Genomic DNA, 25,673 nt, shown 5'->3' with positions numbered 1-25,673 from the left:
AGATCCAATTAAAACCAACATAGTGGGTGGTGACTCCAGAGTTCAGAACTCTTTAACACTTGATTCCCTCACAGAGAGAGAAATAAAAAGAAAACACCACATTATCACAGCAGGCGGCATGTGGCAAGAACACACACATACATACACACACACACACACACACACACACACACACACACACACACACACACACACACACACACACACACACACACACACACACACACACACACACACACACACACACACACACACACACACACACACACACACACACACGCAGAGATGAAAAGAAAGTAGTGAAGAGGGGGCTGGTTGAGGGTAATTATACATGCAACCAGACAACAGTAAGGAAGAGGAGCGGATGAGCTGCTCTTGTTAGAGCTCCAGACACAGACACATATACAGGAATGTATGATCAAACAAAATTAGAAATGAATGCATGAGGCCTATCCATTTTGTTTGATCGCCACACCATCACACTAGCTTTATGCTATGAGCGCACTGATTTAAAAACACTCACCTGCTCGGCCAGTAGTTGCTGCTGCTGCTGTTGTCTCTGCTCTCTGAAGAGCTGCTGTTTCTGCTGCTCCATCATTTGCATCTGCGCCCTCTTCTCCTGCTCCATCGCCATCATCTGTTTCATCATGGCCGCTTGCTGCTGGTTGCCCACGTAACCCGGAGGTGGTCCTGACCCCTGGTTGGGCCCCACCCCTGAGGCCACGCCCCCAGCAGGGTGAGGAGGCGGGATGGCGCCTGGTGGTCGGGACATTCCCACCACACCTTGTTCCTGTAGAGACAGAGACAAGAGGGGGCCACTGGGTCAGATGGACTGTTGAACAATCACTTATCAAGAAAGCAAGTCAAAGGAATAGATAAACCAAGAGTTATGTGAGAAGATTGACATCACTCTTATTAGTGGCATTGATTTTCTCATTTAACTTTCGGCAGGAAAGCAAACAAGTGCATGTTGAACTATTGCTTTAAAGTCTGTTTAAATGTTTGCAAAGCTCAAAGGCTAAAACCCAAACAAAACCATTTCAAACTATTTAAACCTCCTCTTCAGTGCCTTTCTTACTGCTCTTTATCGCAAGTGAATGGCTCACAATGAGATCAGGTACGGAGAGAATGCATATTCAAAACACTCTCAGCATTGTTGCAATCCACAGTGACACCTTTGCGCAGTCTGATTTAGGCATAAAACCTAAACGGAGCCATTATGCTGTATGATAACTCACAAAAACACAATCCAGCTGTCTGTGAATGAGAGTGAAATACAAGATAAAGACAGGACTGCCTCAAGATTCAGCTCGTCGGGCCACCCTGAGTCCTCCCAATGGGACATTGGTTGGTCCTCGCTGCATACATTATTTCCTCATTAGCATATAAAGAGCACTTCCTCCTCCACTCAGCCATATGCTAATCTCTAATAGGATGAAATGGCCTGCTCTGGCCAATGGGAGGGGAGCGTTTATGAATCTATTAAAGGTTAGACAGCTGAACGAGACTGGACATCGTTTAGGCCCGCCGGCAGTAAAAGAGGAGAAGAAAGAACAATTCAGGCCAGTAAAGAGTGTTTGCACACATAAAAATGCAACAACACACACAGCCACACAGAGGAACAGACAGTGTACAACAAATCACATTTAACTGCAGGGCAAGAACAAACAAGAATGAAACAGCAAAAGCGGGATTACAGCAGCGCATCGTAGCATTGGCAAGAGTCTGTAACACATCACTATACTCAATATGTTTTGAAAGAGCCAAAGCCTCATAATCCGTATTGAGGCTCCGCTTTTCTTAGAAAGGAGTTAGGTGGAGATAAACCTCATATATTAGAGCACAAAAAAAACCCTGTGGAGCAAACAGAATCGGCTGCTTAAGACTGGCTCACCAGACAGCCAGACCAGACTGATCGATGCTCAGAGCTACGTGTCTCATCTCCGGTCGGCATGTTCTTACCGGACGGCAGTGAGACGGTGTAAAGAAAGGAGCAGAGAGGGGAAAGAGGAGGCGTAGTGTCAGAAAATGACCAACGGGTGGCAGTGGTGATCTTTAAGCATGCATGTGTGTGTGTGTGTATATGTGTGTGTTTGAGTCTCACTGGCCTCCTCTCAGCAGATGGCTCAATCATGACGGTTCTGATCTACGATCTCTCCCTCTCCCCCACTCACTCCTTTCTTCCCTTCCCTCTAAACACCCCACCATCAAACTCCTTTCTCCACTCTTTCTCTGGTTCTCTCTCTTCCTCTCTGTAGACAGGGGGCCCTGAGTCATGTCCGCACAATTGCCAGGGAACGAAGGAACGGAAGAGAGATGGATTTCAAAGGAAGGAGGAGGGGGAAAGTCTGAGAGAATTAGAGATTTTGGTGGAGGTGGTGTGTGTGTGTGTTGCAGTGTAGTAGCAGATTAGCAGTTATAGCTGAAGAAATGACTAAAACTAAAGCATGTATACTCTGTATATAGTTAAATAAAGGCATGCAAAAGAGAGTAGCACACGAGGGAAAGGATCACTAGTGCTTCAGTGTTATTAGTAATTTGCTGAAGCGTTGCTAATGTACACTGAATTGAATGTCACGCCAATAAAGCTTGAATAGAAAGCAGGTATCCTCAAATTAAATTAAAAGAACGTGTGACGAAAGAGAGAAGGTAGAATTTGAAAAAAAAGAGGGGGAAAAGGAGAGGAGATCTTGTTCTGGGAGAAAAAAAAGAGGAGGAAACGAGCCAAAAGAGGAGGAGAGAAAGGTGGGCTAGAGGGGAGGAGAGCAGGTACCCTGGCAACAGTTGCTGCGGCGAGGAGCAGATGGCGCTCGGAGGAGCGGTTATGGCCGCCGTGCCTGGTCACCCTCCACAAACACACTCACATTTATCCTCCAATTTTACTTTGGCTTCCAACCTCTTCTTTCTGGGTTTATCAGTACATCCTTGATCCTCTCTGTCCTAACTCATGGCTGTTGTTGAATAATGTAACAAAGAGCATCTACAGTATCGTCTGTCTTTGCCTCTGTTTCTCCGCCCCCCCCCCCCACCCCCCAGACGCTTCGTTCTGGCATCTTAGACTGGCTCGAGTCAGTCCCGAGTTCCTTGCTCTTCAACAGAAATGGGTCAGCAGCTAATGAGACTCAGTGGTTTGCTCCTGACTACAGGAGGAACAGAGGAACAGAGTTTGAAACGGCATCAGCTACTACAAATTGTAAAATAGATCAGTTTGAAGCAGGAAGGATCAGAGCGGATAAAATGAAAGGAGAGGTGAATCTATCACAGGTTGTTCCGGAGGACGTATGTGTGTGTGTTTGTTTGTGTGTGTGTGTGAGTGTGTGTGTGTGGTGGAGGCTGTCAGCGTTATTGAGTTAGGAAGCATGGAGAGCCCAGGTGATTACATTACACGTGAAGTGAGCGGAAATGTGTGTGTGTGCATGTGTGTAAGTGAGAGGGTAGGGGAAGAAATAGTGTGAGAGATTGTCCATTTCATTCCTATATCTCATGGAGCAGAAATGAGTGTCTACTTTATTCCACGTGTGTGTGTGTGTGTGTGTGTTTGTATGTGTATGTCTTTAACACACACAGCAATGTGCAGCCTGACACACACACACACACACACACACACCATACAGTACATGCAACCACATTCAGAAACCAAAGACAAACACAGACGGACAGACTACTACAGCACTACACGCTGCCTTACAGTTCATGCATAAAGGCTTTCGGTGAAACACAACTGCACATCATGCATAAACACACACACACACACACAGCCTATAAGAGCAGCGGCGCCTGGCAGCAGAGTGCTGGGTGTCTGTGTGCTCTCCAGAGTGGCTCACATCTGTCACCCACTTGTGTAAGAGAAGGAAGGGGGGGGGGGGGGGGGGGGGGGGAGTGTGAAGAGGAGAGCAGAGAGGAAACAGAGAGTGAGGGCTGGATGGATGAGGGGATGCTTCATTAGACTCTTACGCAGACTACGGCTGCCATCAGACCGAGAAAGTGAACAGGAAGTACATCTGCCTGTGTTATTTTTTGGGGGATTCTGCATTTGGAAGCAACGCTGGATGTCGCAGCAGCTGCTGGTTTGTGAGACAGATGCATGGAGTGAGCTAAAGATGGAAGGTCACAGGTTCACAGCTCTTTCACAGCTCGCGCTAATCAGCGGCTGAATGTCCTTGAGCTCCACACTGGTTGACCTCGCACTCTGACCCTGCTGGTGACGTCTGTAGCAATATGCAAATCAAAATGCTGTGAAAGACACTGGTAAGAATCGGACGGCTCGCCTCACAGAAAGTGTGAGCAGGAAGGTAGTTTGAGCATCGACATCCAGCCGGAATCAATAAATGTGTAGATAGCAAGTATTGATGTATGTAGGATGAATAAAAACATGAATATAAAGCCTGTCATGGTTATATTTGTCAAAGCATGGAGGGAGGGGCAAGCTACCGCTACAGTATAGTAGATTATATAATACACAATCTATAGTACCATACTCAACAATGCAAAGCAGCCACTTTACATAATCACATAGATTAATAATTTTACTTTATCACATCTGTGAAAATGGTATTAACCGGTTGTGCTCCATCGACTCTCATGCAATCGTAATTATCGGCGTAATTAAAACAATAACAAAAGATGCACTTTGATGAAGTTGTGAAGCAGCGATGGCTCATGGGAGTTGTTGTGTTTATTGTTAAACCACCACTCAGGCTGGAATCATGTTCACGGACGACGTAATGTATTAAGGTTTTATTCACGTTACTTTAAGTCACATTTATTCTCGTTTATTCTTGTTAAGTCATTGCATTCTAATGAAATAGCCACAAGTAGTAGATTTAATTAACTTGCACCTAATGTAACGTTGCATTAGATGAGTCGACTACCCATACAGCTACTGTAGCTAACGGTGTGGGGCAAATTCAATTAAATTCAACGGTAAACAAGAGAGTTGACTTGCTCGCTGACATATCATCCGGAAGTTAGAACAACTTGAGGGATTAAAGGACATATGACGCCATTGAAACGGTGACTTAATAGAACACACATTTCTCCGGGTTTTGAACATTGTTGGAAATATTTGTGAAAGTACACAACTCAACAAAACATATAACAAATGTCTAGTCGTAAATGTTAGATATTATACCTTTAAGTCATCTAATAAGATGACAGGAGTCAGCATACGTTCTCAGTTTGTCTGTGCTGAACATGGTAGCTGTCAAGTTGAAGCATAAAGTATTTGTCATCGAAGAAAACAAACAAACATGTGTTGTGTATTAGAGCGCATGGTTAAAACATAAGTATGCAGCACCTGACACACAACCATAACGACACGTGTACATGCTAAACACATACACACAGCAGATGGTGGAGCCAGACCTCACAGTATCAAACTATCCCCCCAGCGCCAAAGGTAAAGAAGACATCACTTTGACACACACACACACACACACACACACACACACACACACACACACACACACACACACACACAATGCAGTAACAAGGATAGCTGCTAGTTAAAAGCAGGTGGGTTGATTCCTAGCCACCAGTTGTGTCGAACACATCCACCCACCTACTCAAACCCCACCCCCTCAAACACACAAACACACACTTACTCAGTTAGTCCCTGAAGAGAGTTATATTTAAACTGCTGGAGAGGAGTCTTGCTCCCCACAGAGGTCTGTTTAATCTCTTAACATCTCTCTGCTCTAAACCCTAACTGGCCTATTTCTGAATGTCTCTCTCTCACTCACACACACACACATATAGGATTTAAAGGGCAATGCACATAACCCCTTATTTCTCAAAAACAATAGACTGGGTTAACAGGTTTTCTTGAGATCATCCTTTAACCATAACTGAACAAACATGTTTCCATGCAGGGATGCTGTGAAATGCATGTCGGCATGCAGGAGGGGATCCATTTAAGTAAAGACTCACAGTAACTCTGAACAAGGCATTTCTCGACATACACAGGATGCCACCCACAGACAGCGCAGAGCCCGGAATGTCAGTTTGTGTTTGCAGTCATGTAGCATGACATTCCTCAAATTACAATTCACCCAAACAAAGACGTGTTATCCATGTTTGTCTTTATAGTTACAGACATAGTAAGCATTTCATATTCCCTCGATAGACGAATGACACAAAACTAATTTATCCCTTGATAGTCCCGGATTAAAAATGTCAATTTGTTCAATATCTTTATGACCATGAACAACTACCAGTAAAACTAAATCATGTGATCATGTTACCTCCGTCGTTGTGAGAATGTGTGCAAGTTGCAAGTTTGCAAAGTTAGCATTTAGCTCAAAGCACCACTGTGTCTGAGTTTCACATAGTTATAGAGTCTGAGGAGCAGTTCACAAAAGGAGTGTGTGCAAATAAGACAAACATAAACCGTGTAATCACTGGGGAAAAGTGCAGCTGCACAACTTTATGGGCCCGATTAACCTGAAATATCATTAGCGCAACATCTTTAGTGAAGCGCACCTTGAGACGGGCAGATAGCGGCTGCAAATGAAGCGCAATTCATGGCGCTATCAGCGGTCGCAATATCTTCTTTGCGAATTGTCCGCCGAGTCTTGTTCTACAGCCTGGATTTAAAAAGAGGATTTCATATTTAAATGTCCTAATCTAACCCCTAAAACTAACCATGACATATTGTTTCAGGCCCGTCGTTCTCACTGTTGATTGTTTGGACCCAGTGAAGCAGTTAAGACACTGTTTCTGAGGAGTTGCTTTTGCTCTTAGCTCCACATGATTTCCCTCCTATGAATGTTATTACTGAGGGGGATAAACGGTTGCAGACGGCGGAGTGCGACAGGGGGTGAGAGGACGGACGACGGGAGTAAATCACGCTCGCGACAACGAGCGAGGAGGCGGGAGTGTGAGCCGAGCGAAAGGGATGAGATCATTGGTGGCCGGGGAGCGATTGTGGACGAGCAGACGAGTGTACCACCCTGAGAGGGACCAGGTGCTATAGTAAATCACCCTGGAAACGGTCGCCATGGAGACCTTAAAGACACACGTGCGCGCACGGGCGAGAGGACATGTCTGGGAGAGTGTGTCTGTATTTAAAAAAACGGGAGAATAGTGTGTGTGTGTGTGCGTGTGACTGAGGTATTTCTGTGTGATCTAATCATGGCGGCTGAGAATGGTACGTCTGAGTGACAACATAGAGCAACAGCAGGTGGACTGCTCTTTCTCTTTTCTCTTTCTCTCTCCATCACGCTCCAGTCCACGACCTGCTTTATTACCACCGTGCGTATACGTGCGCACATATATGTGTATTGAGGGTAATGTGCAAAGCTTGTAGCTGGAGGTATAGCAGTAAACAGAGAGTGAGAGGAAATCAAACACTGAGGTGAGTGTGCCCTGTTGTGTGTGTGTGTGTGTGTGTGTGACTGTGAATGGGAGGCTATCACATTCGGTCTCATCCCGGAGAGAATTCCCAACTAGAGGGTTTGAGTTATTCCCAGCTGTGATCAGTGCTATAACACGGCTCTTAATGGAGGTAAAGATAAGTTCCACACATCCGTCCAGCCTCCATACCTCCCCCCTCCCTCTCTCTCATGACAGTAAACTGCCTTTTTATCCATCCAGCCATCCTCCATCTTTCTGATTAACCTCCTCTTCAATGTCCTCCTTCATCGTCTCACCACGCGCTCTGTGCTCCAGTCTTCCTTTTTGCTCTCACTCCATCCATCCTTCCTTCTCTCATTCAATCTCTCCTTTTCCACCGTTAATCTCTATATTTCCTCATATCCCTCCATCTAGCCACTCCTTCGCCCTACACCGCCCTTCCTTCCTTGTTCCCTGTCCACCCTTTGACTCCATCCATCTTCCATTTATTCCTCCTTTCTTTGTTCACCCGAGGGCTGACGCTTCCTCTTCTCACCTGCTTCATTCGCCCGACAGTGCTTCACTCTCTATTTCTCCTCCTCTTCTTCCTTCTTACTTCACCCCCCCCCCCCCCCGCTTTCATTTGTTTTTCTACCTGTTTCACATTTGTTTTTCAGCATCTACGCTCATCCGTCTTTATTCCCTCTATAGCTCATTTAACGTCTGGGTCCGTCCCTGCCTCGGCAGCAGCTATCATTCTGCTCCTTCGTCTTCCCCCCTCCCTTTCACCATTTACCGCTTTCCTCTATTTTACTCTCTCCTCCTGGTTCCTTATAACCTCCACCTCTCTTTGTCTCTCCCTCCTCATCTACCTCTCTAAATCTATCTCTGCCTCTGTCATAGGACCCTCATTATGCCTTCTCCTCCTCTTCACTCCCTCCCTCTCTCCAGAGAAGCCATTAGGTGCTGCTGTAAGGCTATCACTCTTTTGCTCACGCTCTCTCCCTCTCTTTTCACTCTTTTCTTTTCCCTCTGCCGTAGTCTCGGGGCAATAGGCTCCCCCTTCCCTTCCCTCCATCCCTCCTCAGTCTCTCCATCTCTCTCTCTTTCTGCGTTTCTTCAGGCGCTCTTTCCTCTCCCCCCTTTTCCCTCCCCTTCTCCTCTCGTCTTCACATCATCCGACTGCCTTCCGCTTCCATCCTCTTCGCCCTTCCTCCATCTTGATTTCTCCACCCCTCTTTCCCTCCATCCTATACCATATTCCAGTGAGATAGTCCAAGTGTAGCGGTGTGCTTACATACACTCTATACTGTATGTGTGTATATATATATATACACTGTTTATATACCCTGTGGTTGTTGTTTTTAAACATACTGTAGGCCTTCAGGAATACATCTGCTGGATATTCGCTCTGGAGAAGGGATATAAGGATGAATAAATCTAATTTTCTTGTCCACTTATTGTGTTAGAAGGAAACAGTCAGCGCACGCACAGAAAACGTTATCTAGAGTGCACAACCTATCCTTACTTCCGTTTGTCTTATACACATTTAGATGCCTTTCTGTGCGCTGCTCCTTCAGCTATCTCCATCGCCCTCGACCTCGGCCCATCTTTGTATGCCGTTAATCTCTCTCTTCCTTTACCTCCTCGGCCTTACCTCTCCCTCTCTAATGCAGGCGGGACAGAGCGAGGGACGAAAATATGAAAACAGAGAGAGAGAGAGACCATTATCTAAGCCAGCATCTGCAATAATTCCACAGCAGCCTATTATCCACAATAGAGCCAAAATGGCCTTTGGTAATATGATGAAATCTGCCGTAAAAAGTAGAAATGGGACTAAAAGCGTCAGAGTGTAGAAAAACCTCCATTCCTCAGCTGCTTTATCACATTATTGCATTCTACTCATCTCTCTCTCTGTCTGCCTCCCTCCCTCCCTGCCTCCCACATTCGGTGCATTACTGTGTGTTTCTCCAAATTCTCTCCATTTCACTCTGTTTGTCTCTTTTGCTCTGCTTGTTTGGCGATACTCCTCCCTCCATCAATCACACACACACACACACACACACACACTCTGTTCCTCTATTGCTTTCCTCGTCTCTCACCTTCTCTTTCTCTCTGTCAATGTGACCCTCTATGAGTGTGTGTCGATCAGTCGACGGATAACAGCCCATTCTCAAAAAGTAGGAAATGGAGAGTGTTGGTGTCTTCCTAATGCAGCTAAAACGCTAATCCAACTTACACACATGCAAACAGACAGGCAGACAAATGTGTGCATGGACGTGTTTGTGTCACCAACAAGAGAGAAAGGACCTTCCAATCGCTGTCATTGCTAACAGCTGCTGCTGGTGGTGTGTAAGAGACAGACAGAGAGAGACAGAGAGAGAGAGAGAGAGAGAGAGAGAGAGAAAACACCAGGCCCATCTCTCCCCCGTTCGTTTTCTCCCCTCCTCCACTGCGTTGTCCCAAGGGAGGTGGAGAGGTGATGTATAGACCCTCTTCTGATCGCACGACTCAGCAGAACAGATGGACACAGAGAGACACAGAGAGAGACAGAGAGAGAGAGAGAGAGAGAAGAGACAGAGAGAGAGAAAGAGAGAAGAGACAGAGAGAGAGAAGAGACAGAGAGAGAGAAAGAGAGAAGAGACAGAGAGACAGAGAAGAGACAGAGAGACAGAGAAGAGACAGAGAGAGAGAGACAGAGAGAGAGAGAAGAGACAGAGAGAGAGAGAGAGACAGAGAAGAGACAGAGAGACAGAGAGAGAGACAGAAGAGACAGAGAGAAAGAGAGAGAGAGAGAGAGAGAAGAGACAGAGAGAGAGAGAGAAGAGACAGAGAGAGAGAGAGAGAAGAGACAGAGAGAAAGAGAGAGAGAGACAGAGAGAGACACAGAGAAGAGAGAGAGAGACAGAGAGAGAGAGAGAAGAGACAGAGAGAGAGAGAGAGAGAAAGAGAGAGAGAGAGAGAGAGAGAGACACAGAGAAGAGACAGAGAGACAGAGAAGAGAGAGAGAGAGAGAGAAGAGACAGAGAGAGAGAGAGAGAAGAGACAGAGAGAAAGAGAGAGAGAGACAGAGAGAGACAGAGAGAGAGAGAGAAGAGACAGAGAGAGAGAGAGGTGTACAGTTGTAGACTGAACAAAAGGGCTGGTGTGTGTCTGTAGTCAACTGACGATGCTGAAAGCTAGTCTATTGTTTCAATAATCTTTAAAGCTAGCATCCTCTGTGTTCCCTGTTCTACATCTGTAAGGTGGGGCATCTTCAAACACCATGCTAACACATTTACAGCCATGCAAGTCAACCGACTGTGGAAGTGTTTGTCTTTTGACCTGCAGCACTGAAATCAACAGCGCTAGCCCAGCAGTGTCACACTTAACACAACAATTTAGTTTACGAAAACTGTGATGAAAGAAGTTCGTTAAGACCCTTTTTCCATGAATATAATGTGATGGTGACGAGACGGCACCGACGTCAATAAACACTAACTGTGACAATATCAACATGCAATATTGTAAAAATGACAAGACTGAAACGTAGTTTGAAATATAACCAACTTTCACTCTCTCTCTTCTCTCTATTGTGCTACTATGACGCATAATGTTTGCGGGTTGAGTCTGGTTTGTGTGGTCTTCGTCAACTTAAACTGGACAAAAACGTTTTGGAGTTGTTGACCAAAACTATGAAGAAAAAAATGACGACTGTAACGAAAACGTATTATTACAAAGGCTGTTTTATGTTCATATATATATATATATATATATATATATATATATATATATATATTGGATAACCGTTTGCAGTCTATTTAAGACAGTGGTTTGTCTTATATTATACAATCCAATTCCTCTAACCTAACCCTCTATTGTGATGTTTTTAAAAAGCTTTGCTTGGGCAACACACCTGTTAATATTCCAGCTTGTTACAGGCAATATAGAGGACTAAACACTGAAACAGGAACCTGTTTCAATCTAAATCTGCTCACATTTTGATGCTAAACTTCCAATTTATTTGACTGAGAATTTCATTTATTCTTATTAAACTGTTGCTCAGAGGGATCTTTTTTTGCCCTTTCAATTGTCAATCTGGTTGAACCTTTGTACAGCATTTTGTTCTCCAAATACACACAATTTACTTTTTAACAAACCCTCCATACAAAATAATATCTATTTGTAAAGAGGACTTTTATACAACCTAAAAGCATGACAGACAAAATATAGAGAAAGTCCTCTTCTCAGCCATCTGACTGGAAAGAAAACACGAGATAACATTTAAACAGCAGTGTAGCTCTGTCTCCACTACGTTCATCAGCTAGTTGCTAACTTTGTTTGGGCTGGGCACGTAGCGTACAGTTGGTACATCCAACGCATTCTCACACCAATGCGTCAAATAACACTCCTCCTACCTTCTAGCGTCAGTTTTGCACGTCTCAGTGACGGCGTGTCAATATAACCTCATTACATGCACGGCGTCCTTTCAAAATAAACTTCTGTCTTCGCAGGAAGTTAGGTTTAGGCAGCAAAACCACTTAGTTTAGGAAAAGAGCGTTGTTGAAATTAACTTGACTAAGTATGTGACTACCGTACGACTAGCGATTCATGTGATAAAATGTCAGTGTTCACTTTGAGATTTCCATGGGAAACGAACATCGGCCTTCTGAACATCCTATGTAATGTTACAGGTGTGTGCGTCGCAATAGACACACTAACACACTAAAGTGAGAACGGGTTGGTATAGCAGAGCTTTTTCGTGGTTTCTGCAAACAGCAGAATGATGACAGAGGAACTAAATAATGTGGGTTCATCACTACTTGAACCACTTTACATTATGCACTTCCATTGTTGCTATAAAACACTGATTTTTAGTTTCATAAAATATGAAACACTATAGCATATAACACATACAGTGCACAGTATGTGTGTTTGTGATGAGTTCAATGGTGTGCCTGAAGCATGAACAGATTGTAGATGCAGAATTGTTCATCACAGAGCATCCATCTGTTCATGTGTGCTAACATATTGCTTCTTTGAAAGTCTACCTGTGTAGATAACGGCAGACCTTCACTGGCTGACACGGTGTTGTGGGGCTCTGGTAGAGAGGCTGCTAAGCCAGACAAAACCGGAGTGCTCTCCACACAAAACTGAGCCTTAAAGAGTCAATTACCGCGGTTGTGACCAGAGAACCCTTCTCCTGCCGCCTTATCATTTCTACAAAACAAGAGCAATTGAGGAGTGGTTAAGAAGGAGGGAGAGAACCAAGTGAAGGGTGGGTGGAGGGATAGCTGTTGATAAAGGAAGGGAGCAAACAGCCACCCTGAGGAGATGAAGAGATGCTGAGGGAGGAGGGGAGGGAGGGAGGGATATATAGGGGAAATCATTTTTGAAGGAGTGGACTGTCGGCCAACCGAGAGGGGGAAATAGATGTGTAAACAGACACTGGCTATAGGGAGAAACAAGAGTGTGCCGGAGAGAGAGAGAGAGAGAAAGAGGAGGGAGGGGAAGATGGAAGCAGAGTGGGAGGAAGGCACGGAGTGAGAAAACAAGCTCGGCCATGTGTTTAAGTCAACAACAGCAAGAGAAACCTCAATAGAGAAAAAGGTGTGGGCGGGAAAACACTCCACGGGGAGAGAGGAGACAGATGTAGAAGTGAGGCAGGCATTGTGAGGTGTAGAAACAGACACAGGAAGGAGAAGGGAAGAGACGAATCAAGGGATTCAGAGAGAGACGTAGATAAAGAAATCAAGAGAAAGTGAGATATTTAGAGAGTGATATGAGGTAAAGGAATGCAGACAGCGACAGTATAGTTCAGATACAGTGTTGGCTGTTGACAGCAGAAACACTAAGGCGAGGTGGGAGTAGAGGAATAGGGTGATGGAGGGTGGTGGGAATTAAACGACAAGAAGAAAAACTAATTATTCTGTGATTCCGCTAATTAGCTCGGGCTTTACCGACAAGCTCTGCAAGGCAACAGACGTTTACCAAAGGATTCACACTACCCTGATGGCCCGGGTGGGAGGGAACTGAGGAGGTAGGGAGGAAGGGAGGGAAGGAGGACGAGGTGGGAAGGAAAAGAGAGAGGGAGCCACAAAGAAAGACAGACGAACAGAGATGGAGGGAGGGGTGAGGAGGTGGCAGTGATGTGGGTCTGAAGTTATCCGAAACCGCTCCATCAAGTGAAAGAGACAGAGGAAGAAAAAGAGAGAGGAGAGCTAACCCCAGGGGACAAACTTCTGACGTCTGTTTACCCATGCAGTGAGCAGCTTTCACATAAACTAACAATTAAAAAGCCCCATTTAGGCTCTTACCACTTCAGATAATGCACACACTGGCATGTCAATGAGGGGAAGTCATCTTTAAACACCGACTGTATTCTAATAATTGCTTCTAAGAAAAGACAGAGGCAGGGTTGTGTGTGCGTGGTATGGTTGAAGAGTTCTGCGTAATTCTTTTAATTACTACTTCCTGGGAATGTCAGTGATGTCAAGATACCAGAAATACGACTTCAATACGATATCCGTGTAAAGTATCTCGGTATCGATGCGGAATTGATACCGTGGCAAAAATCTGAAACATCCGGTAAAGTGATGAAAGAGTATCGGACAGAGCACGTAACTAAAAACGTTTCTTCTTTTTGTTTCAATGTTGTTTCAATTGACAATCTCAATGCAAGGCGGAGAAAGAGTGCGTTTTCGTGCCATAGTGTGTTCATTCATTTAATATCCAACTAAACTATTCTGTTGAGTTGCCTCTTAGCGAAATAAGCAGCGATGCGGTGGATACGTCGAAGTGCGTCTGTTGTTTATTAAAACGCAGTCGTTCTTAAAGTATCGGTACTAATAAGATTGGCTGTTTTTAACGGCAGGGTATTGCGATACTTTTCTGGTGTACCCATACGAGGTATACACGACACACACGCAGTTCACAGCGGTGGCACGTCTGTGTCGCTAGCAGATGTTATTAGCTGTAGCTAGGTAACCTGAGCTAACTAATATTAAGCCTATTGTTAGGGTACAACACATGCGCAATGAAATCTAGTCTTCACTGGCCAAAAGGCTCACTAACTGGCACACGATCACATGAGTTTGATTGATTTGTGTTGTTGTTATAGTAGCTTGATTTATGGGTGGGAATGGCAATTCTGCAATTATTGGAAAAAAATCTTTAATAAAAGATCGGAAACAATTTGTAAATATTCTATCGTATATCGTCTTCTGCAGTCACCCTCCAACATCACAGCTCCCGTTACACTGCCCATGAAAAGGTGAGGAGATTTTGGAAAGAAAAGAAAATCCTGTGATCCGATTGTGCGTAGGCACAGTATGTTTGTGCATAACTGGACCTGTGTTGTATGTGTCTGCTCACAAGTTCACGTAACGTACACCCGGCTTCATGCTTCTGTTTATGTGAGAGAGAGCGAGAGAGAGAGAAATGTTAAAGAGGAAGCGCGTGTGTGTGTGTGTGTGTTTCTGCCTATGCTGAGAGCTCATTTGCAGTTCCTGCGTTTTACTCTGGCTGTGAGGTTCGCCACGTGCCAGAAACGTGGTACTCGACAAAGCATTAGTTTACTGATCACACACACACACATTCACACACACAGAAACGCTGCAGCTAATGGTTACTGGCAGATCCAAGCACGAGCGAAGGGGGCGAAATGAAAGAGAGGGGTTAAGTCGCTGAGTATGGAGGGATTTAGACCTCAAACAGTTAGAGGAAAAAGGAGAGAGAGAGAGAGAGAGAAAGAGGGGGGCGGGGGGAGTAAAAGAGTGCACTGAATGACTCACTGAGCGTGTAAGTGTTTAACTGTGCCGTACTGGTGTTAGTGAGCGATAGGGAAATCTACAGGGACCAACAGTGAATGTAACGCCACCAGTGCGGCAGTAACGTCGCCCGTTCTCTTGATTTCACTCCGTATCTGCTTTTCTGGTTCTCTCCGAGCCTCAGGAAACGGGAGGAGAAGAACATGCTGTCGATGGAAGAAGGGATATCCCTGCACCTCATTTCTCTTCTCTGACTCGCTCTCCTTCCTGTGGCACAAAAGGGTGCTTCTTTAACGGATGAGATATCCCAGATTATTGACCCAGTGTATTGATATGTTCCACATTTTTTGTGTGTATGCATGTGTGTGTGTGTGTGTGTGTGTGTGTGTGTGTGTTTGTCCTGGAAGACAAATGTTATGCCTCCAGTTTCTGCTGCAGAGAAATCAATGACAACACAAGCCTTCCACCTTAGAAAACCAATGATTGGGTGGTTAGCAACACAAGTGTGTGTGTGTGTGTGTGTGTGTGTGTGTGTGTGTGTCAGTGTGCACATTGTGTGCATGTACGTTTGTGAATGTTTATCTGAGCTTGTTAGCAGATATTTGCACATCCTCTTCATCCCCGCACCACAGAAGGATAACAGGGTGATTCATAGCTACAGCGATAAAATATGCTTACTTCCCCTGCTAATCCTCACTAGTGACAATGTCTTTTAAACCTGGAGGTATTCATTAGCGCTGGCTAATGGCAGCCCAGGTGGGCTAATGCGTCAGGTCCTCTCAGAGACCAGACCATTTGTGCCTTGGCTGCTGAGATTGATTGGGGGTGGGCGAGAGCGGCATATTGTAGCGTCATTAACCGTGCTCATTGACCATATGGAGATCAATACTTAGAGCAGCCCGAGGACAGTCAGAAACACACACACACACACACACACACACACACACACACACACACACACACACACACACACACACACACACACACACACACACACACACACACACACACACACACACACACAACATGAGCACACAAATGCATTCCTCTATGGGCAAACATAAAGGGAAAGAAATGCACACACTCCACATCCACAAACAGCCTGTGGTGTAAAAATTGTTAATGATTTGACCATTAGGAATGAAGCATGAATCAGTGGTAATGGCTACTAGAGAGGGGCTGCATTGATAAATTGTTACACATGGACAAGCACGTACACACTCGCGCACACACACACACACACACACACACACACATACAAATAAACACAACGTAGCATGTAGCAAAATACAAATAAACCCACACATCTACAAAACCCAGAAAGTGTTGAAGGGCTGTAAGGAAACAAAGACATGCCACGTTCTGCCATTGAGCCATTTATGATCAGGACCAATCAGGGCGCAGGTAGGACAAATGGCTGATGACAGTTCCACGTTACATATATTTCACAGGAGCTATTTTAACTCACCTCAAGGTTCACTTAGAATTTATTCTGGAGCTATCAATCACAAAAGAAAGTGCTCAAAAAGATCCAACATTTCCCTGACTTCTGAAAAACTCCATCTGCCAATGAAGATCAGAGCTCCAAAGCAACTACTAAATAGACCCTGCGGGGACAATGTTTCCAAGGTCAAGATTGAACATTAAACCTCCACGGTATAGCCTAGCTTAGCATAACGACTGGAAACAGGGGGAGCCGGCTTGCTCGAGTCCGTCCAAAGTGAAAAAAATAAAAAAGCTCAATAACTGTCACCTACCGACCAGATCACTCTTCTCTCAAAAGCCAACTTCCTGACAGTCCATTAAACAATTAATATGTCTACAGAATACATCGCATGGGGGCAATCTAACAACTAATAGCCCAGCACAATTTTATACCACTTCACACTGTTTCCATGTGTGCACATGCTAGCCAGCCCGTATCCAGCAAAACAGAAAACCTGTTAAAAGGTGATACTTTTGACAACTATGTATTAAACTACTTGACTAAGTTTTGTAAAACATGCAGTTAGGCATTAAGAGGTCGCAATCACATGAATATGACAATACTGCAATGTCAGTATCTATGCCTAGTTTGGGCCAGGCATGAAGAAGGTGGAGAGTGACGGGAGCACTTAGTGCCCGAACTCCCAGGTGAGTCTGAAGACACAACGCCGACTATTTCAGTCTAATCTGCAAGGAGGGAGAAAAGGAGGAGCGGGAGAGGAGGAGCGGGAGTGTAGGAGAAGGAAGAACGGAAACCGAGGCTCTAAATTTAGCCTGATGCGACATTCCAGAGAAGAATAATACTGCTTCCCCCTGCTGCTGCTGCTAGTGGAGGAAGACAGAGGGAGAGAGAGGCACCAGAGGTGGGACATATGCAGAGAGGACCGTGATCTCATGCGAAAAAGAAAAGGACTCAAGTCAAAACAATAGGCTACCAATGAAAGTTTCCGTGGATAAAAGGAAACAACGCTGCGGTATGAAAAGTTTCCACTCATTATCTTGCTGGTGATGGTGGAGGTTTTCAGAGCCGGAGTACTCAGGGAAACTATCATGTGATTCTCTGCTCGTCCTCGTATCCCTGACCTTCTGCGGAGGGAGGTGGAGAGAGGGAGGAAGATAGAGAGGGGAAGAAGGAGGAGAGGAGGAATGTTGAACGAGCGAGGGAGTGGACATATTGGAAGTGAAGAGGCAGAGAGAGAGAGAGAGGGGAAAGAAAGATTAGAGCGAGTTAGTAGAGGAGAGGATAAGGATGAAAAAAATACAAGGTAACTGGAAAGAAAACATACCCCCACTCCCTATTGCATGTGTGGGTGTAAACACACACACAAGGAATGAGTTGCTGTTGTAGTTTGCACAATGTTGTTGCTTTGTACGTGTGTGTGTGTGTGTGTGTGTGTGTGTGTGTGTGTGTGCTCTTCAGACTCAGTCTCACATGACCACACACACAGCTTGGGGTGCCTCACCCACCAGGTAACTGTGTGCTCGTATCAAAACACCTGCTATTTGTGTTACACATGACCTTTATCTGTCAGTGTGTTTCTGTGAACAAGTATGCATGTCCCGAGTGACGAAAAAAACAAAGGACGGTATCATTAAATAATCACTTAAACAGATTCAACACTTCAACTGTGTCCACTCTCCGAGGACTGAAACATACGTGAACAGGGTCTGATTTGTGTAGCTTTGGCAAGCTTTTCTATCAGTTGTGATCACATGGCACTCATCAGTGAAAGCTGGAATCTGGCAACACGGGAACATGGCTGTCCAATAGAGCAAAGGCAAATAGAGGAACAAGAGCAGTCAGACCATCAGACGTTTTACTTGGAGGTAAAAGTGAAAGTGAGAGCCCAAAATGTCTGTAACAAGCCCTCTCAAAGTGCACGCAACTACGGCAAGGGCAAAGTAGGAAATTGGTCTTTAAAGTGCAACTGACACATTGGGTAGTATTTTTCAGTTTGACTAACTTTGGAGTTTTACGTCAATCTTTGATCGATCCCCTCATCTAACTCTTGGGAAGGAAGTGTTGACAAAATGGTGAATTATTCCTTGAAATCTGAACATTTGTTACAAATTTGTTACAAGGAACTATCTGAGAAGCCTTCCCTGGAAACTGTTTGGAAAAGGGGAGGCACTTTAGAAAAGTACTTGGCAGTTGATTGGATGTCTGCCGAAGCTTTTCAGGAAAAGAGCAAAAACATCTTTTCCATCGAGAAAAGTCTTCAGTGTTGTTTCGTTGCTCTTCTTTCGATGAAGAAATATTCTCCAGTTTTGATACAACTGATGATATTGCAGACTGTACGCTAACCTCTTTAAGAGCCGCCATTGTTGTTGAGAAGGATCAGTCGCCTCTCTGTGTCGTCTCTCACCTAACCACGCCCGTAGCTGCCTGTAGCTCCACACAGGAAGAAAAGATGTATTTTCTTGTGACATGTGATCCCGCTATAGTTGCATGATCCTGTGACATCGCGAGAATCCAGCTGCCGTGCAAGGTAAATGTGTTCCCAAAAATCTCATTTAACTTGTTGAGTGCAATGTTATAACTGCTGATAGAAACAATGGCCTAATCTACAAAAACAAGGCCAAAACTGGAATCACCCTCTCAGAGCCATTCTCCCATTAATGCACCTTAACTGTGCTGGAGGGTGACGGAAAGATAAAGCAGCAGAAGAGAGGTGTGAAAAAGTGAAAGGAGGAAAGAGAGAGTGACAGAAAGAGAGGGAGAGATGAAGAGGAAGAGGAGGGGGGAGGTCAAGCTTGTGCAATTTCAACAGGAACTGTTTGTGCCGTTCCAGACCGGGGTGACATGGCAGTGACAGGCATTAACAAACAGTCAGCCGCACCAGAACATCGCGATCAAACCTCGGCTTCGTCAAAGTCATTCCTCAGCCCACTCCTTCCTGGTATTGATTGGTATTATTTGGCACAGATACAGATGAGGGTTTGGAGAAAGTATGACGGGATAATGTGTCTGTATTAGTGACCTCTTGTTACATGTACACAAACAACCCCACCCTTTCTATTGCTCTCCCAGTCTCTCTCTCTCTCTCTCTCTCTCTCTCTCTCTCTCTCTCTCTCTCTCTCTCTCTCAGAGGTAGAACGATGGCAGTGCCCGCCCACAACGAGGTCAAAGAGAGATTTACTTCCTTATCAATTGGACCAGACAGCTGCCTGTCAAAGGAAAGCGATACAAAACGAACGAGAGATGAAAGATGGAAACATGGACGAGACGGAAGGGCTGCGATGGCCAAGGTCACGTTACTATGGAGATTTTTACAGCAGCGTGACGTCGAAGGTGACTGTTGTGACTATCTGACAGAGACGCATACATCAAGGTCTCTAGTCCAGAGAGTGAAAGACGGGAAGGAGGGTGGGCAGGAGAAAAATGGAGGGAGAGAGTGATAGATGGAAAACGAGACAGATTTGGTCTTTGCAACAGCAGCAATGGAGAAAATAAAGAGCTCAGTGTGTGTGCGTGTGCGTGCTGCTGCAGCCCTCCTCTGCCAGATTACAGAGTGACGTAGTGTTATCATTTCTCTGATAGGAGCTCTGCCACAAGAGGAGCAAGAGGAGGAGGCAGGGGATGGAGGGAGAGGACAGAAAGGGGGAGGGGTGACGAGTCTCATTGCTGGAAAAATGGTCTGATAGCCAAGAAAAAGGGCAGGGAGGGAGGGAGGGCGGGAGGGGGGGGGGGGGGGGGGGTGAGGGCGGGAGTGAGGGAAAAGGAAAAGTGAAGCAGAGAGAGAGCAGAGATAGAGACATAGTGCCACACAAAGGAACAGAGCATACACAAAGAGAGAGAGAGAGAGAGAGAGAGAGAGGAAAAAGAGGGCAAAGGAAAGAGAGAGCAGTTGAAAGTAAAAGAAGAGGAAAAAAGGCAGTGAGCTTGAAAAGAGAGAGTTCTTTGTGAGTGAGATCAGAGAGTGCAATAGCAAGGCGAAAAGTTGAAAAACAAGCAAAGGGGGGGGAGGGCAGAGGAGGAAGGAAAGCGTAGAGGTGACAGGGAGGTGAGAAGACAAGAAGAGAAAGAAAGAAAGACAAAGAACGAAAGAAAGAAAAGATGAGGGACAAGACACGGTGAAGTGCTCTGAGCGACTGGTGGGTCACAGAAAGTGTGTGTGTGTGTGTGTGTGTTCGTGCGTCCACATGGCAGCAGCAAGCAACATTTACAAAGAGGCAGCTGTTCCATTAGCTACTGCCATTGTGTCTAATTACATCCTGGTCTCCTTAGACACACGCTCACACCCTTACACACACTCTCTCTCTCACACACACACACACACACACACACGCACACACACACACACACACACACACACACACACACACACACACACACACACACACACACACACACACACACACACACACACACACACACACACAGCATATGTGCATACAAACACACAATTGCCGCCTCTCCAGCCAACCAAGAAATCCCTACCATGCACGCTAACAAGGAAAGGAACTTGGAGCGACAGAGCCACAGCGTGTGTGTGTGTGTGTATGTGTGTGTTAATCACAGTGTCATGCACACTCTCTTACAACCCCACCCCCCTCCACACAAGAATACAGAGAAAAGAGATCCATGAGTGTCTGTGTGTGTGTTAGCCATTATCTTTCTCTTGCTCTCAGACACACACACACACACACACACACACAGACACACACACACACACACACACACACACACACACACACACACACACACACACACACACACACACACACACACACACACCTCCCCCAGCCTTTGAGGAGAGGAGGATCTGAGGCTTTGTGAAATACCAAACATACCAGAGAAGCCACATGAGAGAGAAAAAGGCAGCTTTTGAGGAGCCTCAAAAGACACACACACACACACACACACACACACACACACACACACACACACACACACACACACACACACACACACACACACACACACACACTGAGACACAGGGCTTGCAGTTGTTACAGGAATGAGGCTTTTCACACACAAACACACACACACGCTAAGCTAACATGATGTAAAAGCAGATAGACAAACACACACTCACAGAAACATACAAATAAACCCTTACACACACACACACGCACTCACTCACAAACACACAAACACACACAGAGACACCCTCACACACACAGAGACACCCTCACACACACAGAGACACCCTCACACACAAACACACACACGTAAACACACAGACGTCCTCCCTAATCAGCTCAGTGGTGTAGCATTTGGATAAGAAGCCCTCCTAAGACTCCTTGACAATGGTGAGACAGGAGAGCTTACATTGTATTAAATCAGACAAACCGCACAAGCATCCTTCAAGCTAAGCACTGCTGCTAACCTGCTGTCTGAAGAACACATCGGCACAGAAACAAGAAAACCCAACAACGTCACGGGCCAACACAACACAAGCGTGGTTTTTCATTAAGTCAAGCCAAAAAGGTTTGTCACCATGTGATCTGAAGAAACCCAAGGACACAAAACAAAGACGACAAAAACAAGGAAAGCAGAAGGCAAATCAAGCTGAGCACTGAATCATAGTATTGACATTAGTTATTGGATTTTTTTCCTGTTGTTTTAATGTAACAGGTGGACACAAAATGTGATTTACGGGATGATAGCTGGCTACTATTACTAGTGTGTCCTGAAACTCTGATCTGCACTCTGTTGTATATTTGTTGATCGTTGGCTTGTCGAACGGTTTGAAAGTTCTGCTTTGTGCAGTCTGTTCCTCCCACATCGGCTTGTAACTAGCTAGCCAGCTCTGTAGATGTCAGTGAAGTGTAGTCTAACACACAACGTGGGAGCAAATGCAGGCTTCCACTTTCTTCCCACCTGTGCCTAAAGTGATTATTAAGTTGATATGGAATAGCCAGGAATGTTCTGTTTGGAAAGATAAAAAGAATAGAAAGGACAGCGGACGCACGCGCGGTTCTCTTTAGACGACACTGACTTTCTGCATGCACGGACGTGTTGTTTACACACATTTCATCTAGTCTAGCTTTATCTAGTCACATAGTTTTACATCATCGCGTGTCTGCTCACCTCACATTGTCAAATTGTGTGTCTTCATATAAAGAGAGAGAGAGAAGATGAAGCAGGCAGGTCACCTCGTTGAGCTCGTCATCAACAAAACCAGACATCGTTCTCTCTCCCTCACACGCACCCACCACAAGTTTCTCTCATCGCACACTTAGGAGGGGAATGGGAGGAGTTTGCCTTATGAGTGACTGCATTACCATTGCTCTGAGGGCACATTGTCCATTACAGCTCATTAGTTTCCTAAATCGCTATTCATTTTCAACATGGTGCCCTGTGGTCTAATCCCACCGCAAGGAGGAAATGGGAGGCCGGACAGGAGGGAATGACAGAGATCGGTCATGTCATCAACAAAGAGGCTGACACTGCGTTGACGTCAAGCAAAGCCAATACAACATCTGAGAGTAGATGCCCCACACACACACACACACTAACGACAGGTATGAGCTGGGTGAAAGAGTCACATACTCACACACACACGCACGCACTTCATCCCCATTTCCATCCCCCACCTTGATTTATGAGCTCAACCTGGGAGATTGCTTTTCAAAAGAAAGGGAGAAACATATACCAGCCTGCCTTTTCACACACACACACACACACACACACACACACACACACACACACAGTCATAAACCCATGCCTGCTGCCATCCATGTCAAGGTGAAATGGAGTAGGAAAACAAATAGATGTGCTAGTGGCAAACCCCTGGTCCGGTCAGCAGCGACTCTGAAATAACTGTCCGACGCACACACTTGAATGATTTTTTTGTTTGTTACCTTCTACATCTAGCAATCAGCGTGACAATAAAGATGTAGAGGTGTGCAGGTCTGCAGATTGCACCTGACCTAAAGATGTCAAATGGTCGGAATAGGATTATTCCGTTTCAATGTCTTTGCTTCTCCAACTGCTGCCGATGTCCCACAGACTGAAAAGTAAGAGTTGTAGCCAACAACAGTTCTTGGAAAAGTTCAGGCATTTTGGGGAAAAAATTCCTTAAAAAAAAAAAAAGCTAATTTAAATCACAGTGGCTGGCAGGTATGTCACCTAACCTACCGCTTTTAAACCCCCACATGAAACAAGCTAATGCTCCTGGTGTGTTGATTAATGGCCACGGCGGAACGGCTCACCCCTCAGGGGTTGGGGTAGGAGACATGGAGGAGGTGCCTTAGTTTTCCAATAGATGTGGTTACTGGTCCATACATACGACAAGAGATGGGAAAGTAAATGATGTTAAATCACACATTGTGTGCGTGTGTGTGTGTCTCTGCGTACGTGTTCTTAGTGTGACACCTGGGCAGCAGCTGCTACTGCAACATTTCTATTTCAGTTAAAGGATGACATTGTGATCAATGCATTGGAGTTTGTGTACGTGTACATTTCTGGGATGTGACGGCATCCAAAACGGGCCAAAAGAGACCCAAATGCCCTTGTGTGTGACGCAAAATAGCAGTCTGCCAGGAGCCCAGGTGTCAAACGGTTACTGAAGACGGATGGTAGCTCATTGGTGTTTCTGTTTATGGGTGTGTGTTGTCTCTCTCAAAACAGAAACATATAACCTCTAATGCCCAGAAATAGTCCTCTGAATGACACTGTCGGCATGATGTGTAGTCTATTACCGTCCTGCCAGCAAGCTCAGCTACTGCTGAGCTGAACCGGGCTATAACAGCAGACAGTGCCGTTGTGGATTAACCTACATACCAGTACTAATGTATTAAAAAGGATGTAATGCAGGTGTTTAGCATTTCTATATTTAAGAGCTACCTCTGCCAGATGGAGGGCACTTTTTATGCTTCCTTTAGGATTTTGAAACTGAATATTGCTCAGCACCCCTCCAGCACACTCGGGCTTTATAGGCAAGAATCTGACGGGATTAAGATTCATTATATTGCGATATATTACAATTTTTTTTAGAGATCATTTTAGGAAAGCTGTTATAGTAAGAAAACCCAGCAATACACACACAATGTGAGAAAAGAAACAAATTGAATGCAATGCAATCAGAACAGTAGGATTTGCATTTGCAGTGATCAAAGTCACTGTAACATTTAACATTAATGCCACACTTCATCGCATGTAAATAACATTTAAAATCAATAGTGTTTTTGAGAATTTATCGATATTTTCTTACACCACTACAGCACGCGGACTCCAAGAAACGTGAACATGTGACTTACATTTTCCGGATTACTCTTCCTCTTCGCCACAGCCGACCCTGCAGATGAGCTGATTTTAAGCAGTAAGAGAGTTTCTTAGGAAACTACGGTACCACGTTTTCATCGTAATCTTATTTCTCAGCACCACGGGCTCAGGTTAACGTGACCTGGCTGAAACCAGGCTACAGTGAACTGAACACTTATCCAGAATAACAAGATGTTCAGCTGTGATAAAGGGTCAATACAGTCAACAAATCAGCTGACGGTCTATATCACCGTCCTGCTCCTGTTCAGCTCAGATGGATCATTAATAACATTCTGTGTGTTGCAGCCGCTGTCCGAGTCGCTGGTCCCGGGACCACCGGGGATGTGGGAGCCGTCGGGGTGCTCTTCGTCGTCGGTGTGCTGACGGCCAGAATTCCCACTGCTAGCAATGAAAGAATACACTCTGGCCTGCACATAGATATTATTTTAGGAAGCTTGTCAGTAAATTCTGCTGTTGTTTGTCTATTGTGACTTTTCTGGCGTCCACTCTGGCATTTTCTATACTCCCTGGTTGTCTCTGTGCCGTTATGAGGCTATGGTGCTGTCCCCAACTTGTGCTGATATAAGGTTACTGCCTGATGTGTCAATTTCACCAAAGGACACTGATGTAGAGCAGTTAAAACAAATGTGTACGCTACCTAGTTTAACACATTACCATACCGTGCCTGAAGCTCTTGTAATATTTTACATTACAACTCAGCATGATAGCTAGACTTCTCAATTGTGCTAAATACAGAAAAAAAGAAGCAAGTGAAATGGCACTCCTTTATGTTACGGCATGCGCTGTGCTGCAAAAGGAAATTAACTGTGCCGAACGATCAATTAACAAATCTGATCTTCAACAACAAGGTGTTAATAGTCCACCGTCTTGTTCCG

The 25,673-nt window shown here is 45.1% G+C and overlaps 1 protein-coding gene across 1 annotated transcript in view; it reads right to left on the bottom strand.

The window, feature by feature from the left end:
• The window catches only part of maml3 (mastermind-like transcriptional coactivator 3), a 92,684-nt gene that overhangs the window by 5,037 nt on the left and 61,974 nt on the right, over window positions 1–25,673 (bottom strand). Inside the window, exon 4 of the mRNA XM_079159969.1 lies at window positions 524–790. Coding sequence (XP_079016095.1) covers window positions 524–790 — 267 coding nt within the window. The remainder of the gene's footprint in view (window positions 1–523; window positions 791–25,673) is intronic.

The sequence above is a fragment of the Pholis gunnellus genome, assembly GCF_910591455.1.
Source record: "Pholis gunnellus genome assembly, chromosome: 5".
NCBI classification, from domain to species: domain Eukaryota; kingdom Metazoa; phylum Chordata; class Actinopteri; order Perciformes; family Pholidae; genus Pholis; species Pholis gunnellus.
Note: the sequence above shows the minus strand (reverse complement) of the source record. Positions and strands in the feature narration are given on the sequence as shown.